General features: G+C 44.4%; 1 protein-coding gene across 6 annotated transcripts in view; it reads left to right on the forward strand.

The window, feature by feature from the left end:
• Window positions 1–4,670: 4,670 nt before the first annotated feature.
• Window positions 4,671–12,888, forward strand: part of rab28 (RAB28, member RAS oncogene family) — a 105,011-nt gene continuing 96,793 nt past the window's right edge. For all 6 annotated transcript variants that reach the window (XR_013547405.1, XR_013547406.1, XM_078401260.1 and 3 more), the window contains exons 1-2: window positions 4,671–4,898; window positions 8,814–8,910. Coding sequence is in view for 4 of the 6 variants with exons in the window: in XM_078401260.1 (XP_078257386.1) it covers window positions 4,824–4,898; window positions 8,814–8,910 (172 nt within the window). In the remaining 2 variants the exon portion in view is untranslated. The remainder of the gene's footprint in view (window positions 4,899–8,813; window positions 8,911–12,888) is intronic.

Below are 12,888 nucleotides of genomic sequence, written 5' to 3' on the forward strand. Positions count from 1 at the left end.
CACTTGCTCAGACTAAACTGCATCTGCCATTTCTCAGCTTATTTCTGTTGCTGATCTATATCCCACTGTAAACTTGACAGCCTTCCTCACTGTTCACATCTACATTTTTTTAAAAATCACCTTTAATGAAGTGCTTCATGACAGGAGCTGGTGGAGGAGGTTATTCCAGACCCTGCAGTGTGCAGGAAGTCATGGCTGAGCAAGAGTGACGGCAGGAACCTGAATTTTCTAATGCATTATTGAAACTTTGGTAAATCTGGCGGCAAGAGAACAGAGTTCCTCAACTAACAGGACTAACCAAAGTATTAATAGGATGAGACGGCTGTCGGGTCAATGCTAGGAATGTAGTCCTAAGAGGCCGGATGCAATGCCAAAAGTAGTTCAATGACTTACCATACATAATCAAAGTCAGTGAATAATATTCAAATGCCATTTCCAATCTGCTGTATTGCTGGCCTTTACATACTTTTCAATACATGGTACCCTGCCACTCAAGGATTTACAATTGCCATGAATTCGAACTGAGACGTAGCAGTGCATGCTCCATAATTATTACAACTCCAAGCATGGCAAATTTTACAGCTTGTACCATGCAGTGCTGCAATTTAACCACAATGGGCTGCACAGTGGGGCAGCGGTAAAGTTGCTGCCTTGCAGCGCCAGAGACCTGGTTCGATCCAGACTGCAGGTGCTTGTCTGTACGGAGTTTGTAAGTACTTCCATTGACTTGCGTGAGTTTTCTCCGGGATCTCCGGTTTCCATCCACACTCCAAAGACATACAGGTTGGTCGGCTAATTGGCTTGGTATAATTATAAATTGTCACTGGTGTGTGTGGGATAGTGTAAGTACGCAGGGATCACTGGTCGGCATGGACAGTGGGCCAAAGGGCTTGTTTTTGCACTGTATCTCTAAGCTAAACACAACAGACACATCAGCTAAATACACTAATCAGTCAATACATTGGTTCTCTCAGAAAGGTTAAAATCTTTTTTGATTCAAAATGGCAAAAAGTCACATCCGCCTTTTTTTTCTTCATCCAACCTTAAGCCTTGCAACTTTCATTCAACATGATACTCACAAATTCTAGCTTAGATATCAATACATCAATTAGAAGACAGTTTAAGATGGGATCTACTTGCAGTGAATAGCTGGGCAGAACTGCCCTGCAGCCGAGAAAGAAGGGCAACTCAATGTCAGCTCCTTGGAAGGTTATGTTGCATGACTTCTGCATTCTACTCAAACGAAAACTTAATGTCGAAGTCTGCACAAGAAGACTGATGAATATTTAGAAGACATCTTTTTTCATTACCAGGGCTGGAAGAAAAGATGCATGCTAAGTTTAAGATGGGATAGCCTTGATTCATACTGCAAAAGTTTGAGCCATGATTTTCTGTAAGGGAGTGGTAGCATTTGTGGTCCCTTTATGTAGCATCAGATACAAAATGTCTCTGTCAACACAATGTAAGAGTGGTGAAGTGTTAATGTAGTTGATGACCACCTCACCTTATCTGCTCTCAAATAAATTCAGGTTGTAGCCACCCTCTCCCAGATTCTAGTTTCTGTAAACTTGAGGTGATTGAAAACATGGCTGTCCACACTTGCAGTCTTTTTCATCCAACTATTAATTAACCAACTTAGATCAGTTTTTAAATTTTCATCCTTATTTTTAAATTCTTTCATTCTGCACAACTGTAATCTAATCAGGCTCACAAGTCTTTAGATCAACTTCTCCAAGTTTGGCATCCTGACCTGGAATTGTTCTGCAATTGGTGGCCTAAACCTGTCTTTTTTTCCTCCTTTAAACAATCTTCGAAACCCATCTCAGTGATCAAAGATTTGGTGAACTCTTCTATTATTTGCTTCTTTTTATGTGGTTCATATCGCATTTGTGTTTGAAATTATCTCTGTGAAACACCTTGGACTTTATGTTAAATGCTTCATAAATACAAATTGCTGTTCTGGTGAGCGATGATTTCTGTTACAGATAAGCTAAGGCAGTGGTGATGTTGGGCAATGTTAAGAGGTGAAAAAACACACTTTTATCAATATCATGGATAATTGATCAAATACTACAAGGATCTGAAGGATGTGAAGAGTTGGATTCATTTTTCAAGCAATAGCCTGATAGAGGAAATGAATTTGTCAATGGGGAATGACATTTTTCATGGTTTATAATCTAGTCCAGTTAGGTTTCTGATGCTTTCAACAATGTTAATTTTGAGGGTTCTTTTGACATCTGCAACAGATATATTACTTGCCACTTATTAAGCCAAAATCTTTCTACAAGCAGGTAGAAAGCAAGGACGCTTCACTCTTTCTGGGGTTGTTAGTATGACTGAACATTGTCCAGTCATTTGCAAACATTCTCATTTTACGCTCTACATTGGAAGGAACATTTGTGATAAAACAAGAAAACGGTTCACCCAGGACATTAACTCAAGAAATTCTTGAAGCAACATTTTGGAGCGGAGATTGGCTTTCACAACCATCTTCCGCTCTCTGAGGACTTTACCACACCCTACAATATGAATGGCTTCAGTTTTGCTTGAGTTAACATCACACTCAGTCAAATGTTGTCTTAATGTCAAGAGCAGGCACATACACACAGCCTCTTGAATTCAGCTCTTTTTTCAAGTTTGGATAAATGGTGTTATGAGGCCTGAGAGATCCTGGTTGGATTCAAACTGAGCATATTCTCCGGAGAGGCTGCCTGACTAGCTTAGGTACACCAGAATTTTGAGTTTATCTTTAGTTCTCTTAGTGCTAGTTTTGGAGCATGAGTCTTTAACAGCACAACAATTATGTTGTGTGGCTCATTGTCTTTACCAGATTCAATACTTTCCTGTTTCTTCTTACCACATGGAATTAACAAAATTGGCTTAAGTCTGTCTACTGTAATGGAGGGTACATCAAGGAAGCAAATAAGTTGTATCATCTTCTTATCACTTATGGTGAGCTGCAAACACGACAAACAATTCAGGCTGTCTTTTGAATCCACTTGGTGGGTTCCTTCTCATTGGGGATAATAATTCCAATAAATTTGCTACTTCTATCTGTTTATTTGTCCATCGCCATTCATGAGTGGATGAAGCAGATTTTCATAGGTCTGATCTAATTTGTTGGTAATGGAATGGGTTAGATCTTAAACACTTTAGGTCTTTAACACTTTACTTCTGCAGATGTGGAGAGGATCTTTCCAGTAGTGGGAATGGGGATCAGAGGACACAGTTTCAGAATTTAAAAAAAGTTTTAGAATGGAGACGAGGAGGTATTTCTTTAGCCAGAGAATAGTAAATCTGCAGAATTCATTGCCACATACGCCTGTAGAGGCCAAGTGATTTGGCATTTTTAAAACAGGGATCGATAGGTTCTTGTTTAGTACAGGCATCAAAGGTTACAGGGAGAAGTTAGGAGAATGGTGTTGAGAGGGAAAAATAGATTAGCCATGGTTAAATGGTAGAGCAGACGATGGACCATATTGCCTAAACCTGCTCCTATATCATAATTGGAAAAGCATGGGTAACAAACATGTGCAACTGACTAGATCCAGTACTTGGAATCCAGGAATTTGTAACTTTGTAAGCACCCTTTATGGGCGACTATTTGCTTACCTTGAGTATGCAAACAAAAAATTTCACTGTGACTTGTCACATGTGACAATAAAGTATTCAATTCAATTCACTGAGATGATGTCCTTCTTCACTACCCAATATCTTACAAATGACATTCAATAAATCACATGAATATCACGCAGGCGGATTTAATTAATCTGGGAACACCAGATTTCCCTTGTGTTCCAACATGGAAACACAACAAACTGTTTCCAGCAATGGGGGTAGTCAAGGTGACGATCTGGGCACACACCTTCAAAGTTTTCAACTGCACAACCGCCAACAGCTAGGCTATCTCGTTATATGTTGTTATCTCATCCATGTTAAGTCTGTAAGGTCTCAACCAATGTTAACGACTGCCTATGATTTTGCTTTTGGTGCAATATATAAATAAATCGATGAAGGGCGGACTCCGATGAAAAGGGCTTTCGGCGGTTCGCCGACCTACAGCCAGGCTAACCTGCCCACAGCCGCTGGCGGAGCAGAGGCACATTGCCAGAGATCTCGATGCTCGCTTCGTTGTAGAAAATGCGAACCACGAAGTCTAAATGACCATGAAGGCCGCCTCGGCATTTTGAACGAGGCACGGTCGCGATTCCCAACGGGGGGCGGCCGCTGTCCCGACCAAAGATATCAGAGCCAACATCTCTGGCCCTGACACCCAACCCCCGACCCCCAGACCCCGGACACCAGCCACGACCCCCGACCCCGGCCAACTGTCACCCCGCGCCCCTTCACGACCGGCTGCGTCAGGTTGGAGGAGCCCACCTGGGGCAGGAGGGGGAATGAAGTGCTGCACATCATTGGAGATGAAACTTATTGAGATATACATGCATCTATATTGGCACGAATGAAATTATACGCTATGGTTGATGTCAATTTTCTGGGATCTGTATCCCTTGCTTCGCAGGCCATGGGCGAGTGGTGGTGATGAGAGGGGCCACCCCCATGTCGTCCGCGGATTATGGCTCCTGGCAACGGCGGGCAGCGGCGGAGCGGAGCCCGGGCTGGATCAAAACCCGGACTGGATCAAAACCCGGACTGGATCCAAACCCGGACTGGATCCAAACCCGAACTGGATCGTCAACACCGCGGGCGGGATCCGGACCGGAGCCAGACCCGGACTGGACGCTGAGCGGCGTCAGATTGCCGAGCGGCCCGGCCGGTAGCGGCGACTCCCAGGCGGCGGCGGCGGCGGCGGCGGCGGCGACATGTCCGACTCCGAGGACGACATTCAAGACCGGCAGCTGAAGATCGTCATCTTAGGGGACGGCGCATCTGGGAAGGTGAATGGCGGCGCCGGCGGCCCCGACAACTCCCCTCCTCTCCTGGTCTGCTCCACGACTGTGCGCCGCCGACCCTCCGCCCGCCGGCCTTCCTCCTGCCCTCCTCTCTCCAAATCATGTTCCCCATCCCTCTCGCCAGCCTGTCATTGCCTTCCAAAGCCCACCCTGCTCTCCTACAGACACTCCTCTCGCTCCCCATCCCTTCTCCCAAATGCTCTCCCCTGCACCCATCTACCCAGCTGCACCAATTACTTCCCATCCCTCTAATTCCTCTCCACTCTCTACCCCACCTCTCCAATCCCTGCTTCACTCCTGCTCCCCATCTCTTTAACACCCCTCCCCTCCAATTCCCACCTCTCCCCTCCAATTCCCCCCCTCCCCATCCCTCCCCTCCAATTCCACCCTCCAATTCCACCCCTCCCCCAATTCCCCCCTCCCCACCCCTCCCCTCCAACCCCCCCCACCCCTCCCCTCCAATCCCCCCCCCACCCCTCCCCTCCACTCTAATTCCCCCCCTCCCCGCCCCTCTAATCCCCCACCCCTCCCCTCTAATTCCCCCCTCCCCACCCCGCCCCTCTAATTCCCCACCCCTCCCCTCTAATTCCCCCCCCTCCCCAACCCTCCCCTCTAATTCCCCCCCTCCCCTCCAATCTTCCCCCCCCCAAATCCCCCCCCCCCCAATCCTTCTGATTACCTTCCTTCACCCATCCAATCCCGCTCCCCCATGCCTCAGATCATCTGATCCCTCTCTCTTGTCTCTCCTCGTTCCCTTTTCCCTTCTCCCCATAACCTCCCTTCGCCCCTTTCACCTCCTGGTTCCCATGCCCCTTTGCCCTCCCAGTCCACTCTTTCCTTCCTGCCCCCTCACCTCTTTCCCCTCCCAGTCCACTTGCCCCTTTCTCCAATCCACTTTCCCCTCCCAGTCGCCTCGTCCCTTTTCCCTCCCGGCCCTTTCACCCCTTTCCGCTCCCATTCCCCTCATTCCTTCCTGCCCCCTCTTCCCTTTCCCTCCCAGTCCCCTCGCTCCTTTCCTTTGTCCACTTTGATCCTGCTCCCTCAGCCCTTTGCCCATCCCCTTGTTCTTTTCACTCCCGTTTCTCTGCCCCTTCCCCCGCTGTCCCGTCACCACATCCTGTGTTCTCCATCCTGTCTTCCCTGTCCCACTGCTTCTCCCCCGTCTCTTTTCACCTTTCCTCTCAGTTTACTGCACAGACACCTTAGCAATTCTTTGTCCTGCCCTCCTACTCTACGATTTCTCCTGCCCTCCTACTCTACGATTTCTCCTGCCCTCCTACTCTACGACCTGCGCCCGGGATGAGGTGTTTCACACTAGGGCTTCCGAGATGTCCTCGTTCTTCAGAAAACGGGGCTTCCCCTCCTCCATTATAGATGAGGCTCTCACTAGGGTCTCTTCTACACCCCGCAGCTCCGCTCTTGCTCCCCCTCCCCCCACTCGCAACAAGGACAGAATCTCCCTCGTTCTCACCTTCCACCCCACCAGCCAGCGGATCCAACATATCATCCACCAACATTTCCGTCACCTACAACGGGACCCCACCACTGGCCATATCTTCCCATCCCCTCCCCTCTCTGCATTCCGCAGAGACCGTTCCCTCCGTAACTCCCTGGTCCACTCGTCCCTTCCTACCCAAACCCCCAACCCCGGGCACTTTCCCCTGCAACTGCACGAGATACAACACCTGTCCCTTTACCTCCCCCCTCAACTCCATCCAAGGACCAAAACAGTCTTTCCAGGTGAAACAAAGGTTCATCTGCACCTCCTCCAACCTCATTTATTGCATCCGCTGCTCTAGATGTCAACTTATTTACATCGGCGAAACCAAGCGCAGGCTCGGCGATCGCTTCGCTGAACACCTGCGCTCGGTCCGCATTAACCAAACTGATCTCCCGGTGGCCGAGCACTTCAACTCCCCCTCCCATTCCCAGTCTGACCTTTCTGTCATGGGCCTCCTCCAGTGCCATAGTGAGGCCCACCGGAAATTGGAGGAACAGCACCTCATATTTCGCCTGGGCAGTTTGCAGCCCAGTGGTATGAACATCGACTTCTCCAACTTTAGATAGTTCCTCTGTCCCTCCCTTCCCCTCCTCCTTCCCAGATCTCCCTCTATCTTCCTGTCTCCACCTATAATCCTTCCTTTGTCCCGCCCCCCCTGACATCAGTCTGAAGAAGGGTCTCGACCCGAAACGTCACCCATTCCTTCGCTCCCGAGATGCTGCCTGACCTGCTGAGTTACTCCAGCATTTTGTGAATAAATCGATTTGTACCAGCATCTGCAGTTATTTTCTTATACCTTAGCAATTCGATACCTTTACCCTCTTGCTCTGCCAAACATACCTCCCCTTCACACTATTAACTAACCTGCCCCCCTTTACTTTATTTTTATTATTCTGTACTTCCTCTTGCTAAATCTTCCTTAGGTTCCACATAGGAGATTAGTGGGCAAAATTAGAGCACATGGTATTGGAGGTAGGGTACTGGCATGGATAGAAAATTGGTTGACAGTCAGAAAGCAAAGAGTGGGGATAAATGGGTCCCTTTCAGAATGGCAGGCAGTGACTAGTGGGGTACCGCAAGACTAGGTGCTGGGACCGCAGCTATTTACAATATACATTAATGACTTGGATGAAGGGATTAAAAGTACCATTAGTAAATTTGCAGATGATACAAAGCTGGGTGGTAGTGTGAACTGTGAGGAAGATGCTATGAGGTTGCAGGGTGACTTGGACAGGTTGTGTGAGTGGGCGGATGCATGGCAGATGCAGTTTAATGTGGATAAGTGTGAGGTTATCCACTTTGGTGGTAAGAATAGGAAGGCAGAGTATTATCTGAATGGTGTCAAGTTAGGAAAAGGGGACGTACAACGAGATCTGGGTGTCCTAGTGCACCAGTCACTGAAAGTAAGCATGCAGGTACAGCAGGCAGTGAAGAAAGTCAATGGAATGTTGGCCTTCATAACAAGAGGAGTTGAGTATAGGAGCAAAGAGGTCCTTCTGCAGTTGTACAGGGCCCTAGTGAGACCGCACCTGGAGTACTGTGTGCAGTTTTGGTCTCCAAATTTGAGGAAGGATATTCTTGCTATTGAGGGCGTGCAGCATAGGTTTACTAGGTTAATTACCGGAATGGCGGGACTGTCATATAGACAATAGACAATAGGTGCAGGAGGAGGCCATTTGGCCCTTCGAGCCAGCACCGCCATTCAATGTGATCATGGCTGATCATTCTCAATCAGTACCCCGTTCCTGCCTTTTCCTCATACCCCCTGACGCCGCTATCCTTAAGAGCTCTATCCAGCTCTCTCTTGAATGCATTCAGAGAATTGGCCTCCACTGCCTTCTGAGGCAGAGAATTCCACAGATTCACAACTCTGACTGAAAAAGTTTTTCCTCATCTCAGTTCTAAATGGCCTACCCCTTATTCTTAAAGTGTGTCCCCTTGTTCTGGACTCCCCCAACATATGTTGAAAGACTGGAGCGACTAGGCTTGTATACACTGGAATTTAGAAGGATGAGAGGGGATCTTATCGAAACGTATAAGATTATTAAGGGGTTGGACACGTTAGAGGCAGGAAACATGTTCCCATTGTTGGGGGAGTCCAGCAATGACAACTTTTTTAGTCAGCGAGTTGTGAATCTGTGGAATTCTCTGCCTCAGAAGGCAGTGGAGGCCAATTCTCTGAATGCATTCAAGAGAGAGCTAGATAGAGCTCTTAAGGATAGCGGAGTCAGGGGGTGTGGGGAGAAGGCAGGAACGGGGTACTGATTGAGAATGATCAGCCATGATCACATTGAATGGCAATGCTGGCTCGAGGGGCCGAATGGCCTACTCCTGCACCTATTGTCTATTGTCTAAATCTATTGAGAATGTGTTTTAAAATGAATGTGTTTTTGTTACAGACCTCTTTGGCAATGCGTTTTGCACAGGAAGCTTTTGGAAAACAATACAAGCAAACAATTGGGTTGGATTTTTTCCTAAAAAGAATATCTCTACCAGGTATGGAAATTCAACAGTGCTGTATGACATTCTAAGTGTAATCCCTATTGAATGAAATCCATATTGAATGTGTAATATTTACATTATGTTACTTGCATCAGTATTGATTATCTGTCAACATTGATTGAAAAGTCCTTCAGGTAAAGCAACAATTCACTTGCATCGTCCAATCAAATGCACTGTGTTTTGTGTTCACGAAGTGACCTTTTCATTGTTGAAGAAACCTTGTGCAGAGTTTACATCACCGTGAGCTTGATTTGTCTGCCACTTTCTGCATCCCCTCCTATTCTGAACTATCTGTGGCTTCCTGCACATATAATGATGCCTAATGCAACCTTGAGGAACAGTATATCATATTCTTCTGCATGTTCTCTCTTTCTCCTCTTCTTCTGCATGTTCTCTCTCATTTAGATGGCTTGATCAGCTGGGTATTTACTGCACCTTTGGATTTAACTTTTCATAGTTATTTTTCTCTCGTTCTCACAATTCACCAGCTTATTAATTGGACAATTTCCTCAACAAATTAGCACCATAGCAACACTGGCCTCAGCTGTCAGAGATATTTCCTTGTGCCTATCCATTTTCTCCGCCATGTTCTGTGCAACATTAAAACTAACTTTTTCTTATTCCCAGGTCTGACCAGAAGGTCGTGGACCAGAAACATAAACTCTATTTCCCTTTCCACAGATGCTGCCTGAACTGATGAGTGCTTCCAAGATGTTCTGTTCTTTGTTTCGCTTCTGCAAATTTATAAAATTGCATATTTCTGTTTTTTAATGGAATATGTTTGTAAATGCTACTCCTTCAGAAAATGTGCCTCCCTATATTAGTCTGTAACTTCAATATACTTTTCAGCATTTAAAATGTGTACCACTGCTCCTCTGCTTCATTCTTATTCCTTCAACCAATTTCACACTTTTAAATTGTGGTTAATTTTCCTATTAACTTGAAAATAAAGTTAATTGAAAGTAAAAACAGAATGATTGGTTAAAATATTGCTGATTGGCAACTTTCCACCACACTCATCAGTCATCACTCAGTTGTCATGCAGTTACCTGGAGCATATCTGGAAAGAAAAACTGGTTGAACAAAAACCTTTTGGATCAGGTTGGAGAGGTATGTGCTAGGGTCTCATGTAACCTAATAGGGCAATGTGAGCCTCAAGATTGCTTTGTCGGAAGTCAAAGCCACTCTTCCTGATGTTTGGAAGCATTAAAAAAAAGCATCAAAAACGAAATGAAAAATATATACTATCAATTAAAATCGTTAAGCATTTTGAGAACCATTAAAAACTGAAAAAGCCAGTGACTTATTAAAAAACATTCCTTTAAACACAAATAAAATTAAATGAAACATACCTCGTTCTTTACTTTATTCTGGACATCCATGAGACTTCCATTCACATGAATGAACTCATGAATCCTGACACATGGGATTGCGAGTGGATTTCCCATTTCCCATTGAAACATATAAGATAATTAGGGGATTGGACACATTAGAGGCAGATAACATGTTCCCAATGTTGGGGGAGTCCAGAACAAGGGGCCACAGTTTAAGAATAAGGGGTAGGCCATTTAGAACGGAGATGAGGAAGAACTTTTTCAGTCAGAGAGTGGTGAAGGTGTGGAATTCTCTGCCTCAGAAGGCAGTGGAGGCCAGTTCGTTGGATGCTTTCAAGAGAGAGCTGGATAGAGCTCTTAAGGATAGCGGAGTGAGGGGGTATGGGGAGAAGGCAGGAACGGGGTACTGATTGAGAGTGATCAGCCATGATCGCATTGAATGGCGGTGCTGGCTCGAAGGGCTGAATGGCCTACTCCTGCACCTATTGTCTATTGTCTATAAATGTTGTGGATTTGCCCAGAATCACGCTTTGCCTCTGAACTCAATGGTGTGTAGTGACAGATTTCTTTCAGCAGTTCTCGTTCTATGAAAAACGATTTTTATGTTTTTCGGCTTAGTAATATCTCCGGTAAAGCACAGAAGTTTTTTTTCTCCTTTCTTCCAGTTTTCAGTATGTAATTAAAATGTACATGATACTTGCTTATATCTTAGGAAATTATCCTGTGGCAAATAGAAAATCTAGCGGTACTTTACTCATAAAAAGTATGTTTTCTCCTTCCTTCTAATGGGGATTTGCAATGAGGTTGCTATCTCTGGGAGTTTGCAATGATGTTACTATGTCTGGAAATGAAAGTAAATAGGAATGTAAAATTATTGCATTAATCAGTTAACCTACAAGGGGTCATTTTCTTGACCTTGCACTTTGGAATCTTGCCCACTAGAAGCACACATTAAACTTCAGGCACAAGTCCATGTGACTTTTCAAATATTCTTAATTGGGAATTCTCCTATCTTGCATGCTTTGAAACTCACAATGGGTCATTAGTTTTCAAAATTGTGCTTTGTAAGATCCATAGAACATTTGTCTTCTTTTTGGTCTTAGCATCAATGAAACAGCAATTTTTTTTGAAGACTCCTGTTTCTTTCTAAGATATGATAAATAAGGAAAATATTCTCTTTCAAATTATAGATTTGAATATTTATACTGGAATTAAAACATGTCAAATCTGGGAGTTTGAAACCCAAATATTACTGCAAAAGAAGAGAAGATAATGATGCATCATGGAAAATAAAAGTATTTGTGATTTCCGTTGTTGTTTCATCTAAAAAATATTTGTCTTGAAAGTTGTTCTTAAATTCCTCCATTTTTTGTGATTGTTTTATTGCTTATTGATTTATATTTAGTTTGCCTCATCTGTTTCAAGTGAGGTATGTGCAGGTTCTTGCAGGAAGATTTGAGTGAAAAAATTGGAATGCCTTGGAGACATTTTCAAATGCCATTAAAGACAAGTGAGGCAGAAGCAAATTGTATTTTGCACAATTTTCAGTTCTTCATTTCTTGAAAGCAGGTTTTAGCTAATAACTTCTGAGACACAACAGGAACCTGATTATGAATCTTTTGGGCTAGCCTTCTGCTTATTCAATCCTTGTTTCCATGTTCCATTTCATTCCATGTTCCATTCCATTTCCATGTTCCTTGTTTTTATCCCTCAGTTGATTTTTATTGAATGTTATGTTTATAGGTTTATTATGACATAAAATAGGTGAATAGACATGGGGAGTCTAAAATTAGAGGGCATAGGTTTAAAGTGAAAGCAGAGAGAAGCAACATTTTCATACAGAGAGTGGTCATAAATGATAGGAGCAGAATTAGGCCATTTGGCCCATTAAGCCTGCCATTCAATCATGGCTGATCTATCTCTCCCTCCTAACCACATTCTCCTGCTTTCTCCCCATATTCCCCAATCCCCTGGATTCTAATCAAGAATCGATCTATCTTTGCCTTAGAAATATCTATTGACGGCCTCCACAGTCTTCTGTGGCAAATAATTCCACAGATTCATAACCCTCTGGCTAAAGAAATTCCTCCTCATCTCCTTCCTACAGGAACATCCTTTAATTCTGAGGCTATGACCTCTAGTCCTAGACTCTCCCACTAGTGGAAACATCCTCTCCACATCCACTCTGTTCAAGAGCCTGGTGTGCATATTGAGCAAGCTGCCAGAGCAAGTGGCAGATGTGGGTAAGGTGTAGAAGGAACCATTTTCAAAGTAATTATTAAGGAAATCACGGGCTTGAAAGATTTATCAAGATCAGTTAATGTGGAGCTTAAAACACTGAAGGAGATAGTAGAGATATTAGCTATAACTTTCTAAACTTCTTGGCAGGAGGAATTATTCCTCATCCTAGGCTGTGATAAATATGTTGCTCCTTGTTCAAGAATTTGATTGGAGAGAAGCTAAGGGATGAAAATGTGTACAAATTGGCCAATTTAGGTATGGCTAATTGCAAGAACGTTTTGAAGCCCTGGGGTTATGAAAGGTTGTCTGAATATGAGTTCCTTTTCTCACCTTTTTCTTTGAATTTGCTCACTTCTACCAAATAAAAGTTGTTGTCAATGGAATTATATAGGTCCAT

Source organism: Rhinoraja longicauda, chromosome 1, assembly GCF_053455715.1.
Source record: "Rhinoraja longicauda isolate Sanriku21f chromosome 1, sRhiLon1.1, whole genome shotgun sequence".
Lineage (NCBI taxonomy): Eukaryota > Metazoa > Chordata > Chondrichthyes > Rajiformes > Arhynchobatidae > Rhinoraja > Rhinoraja longicauda.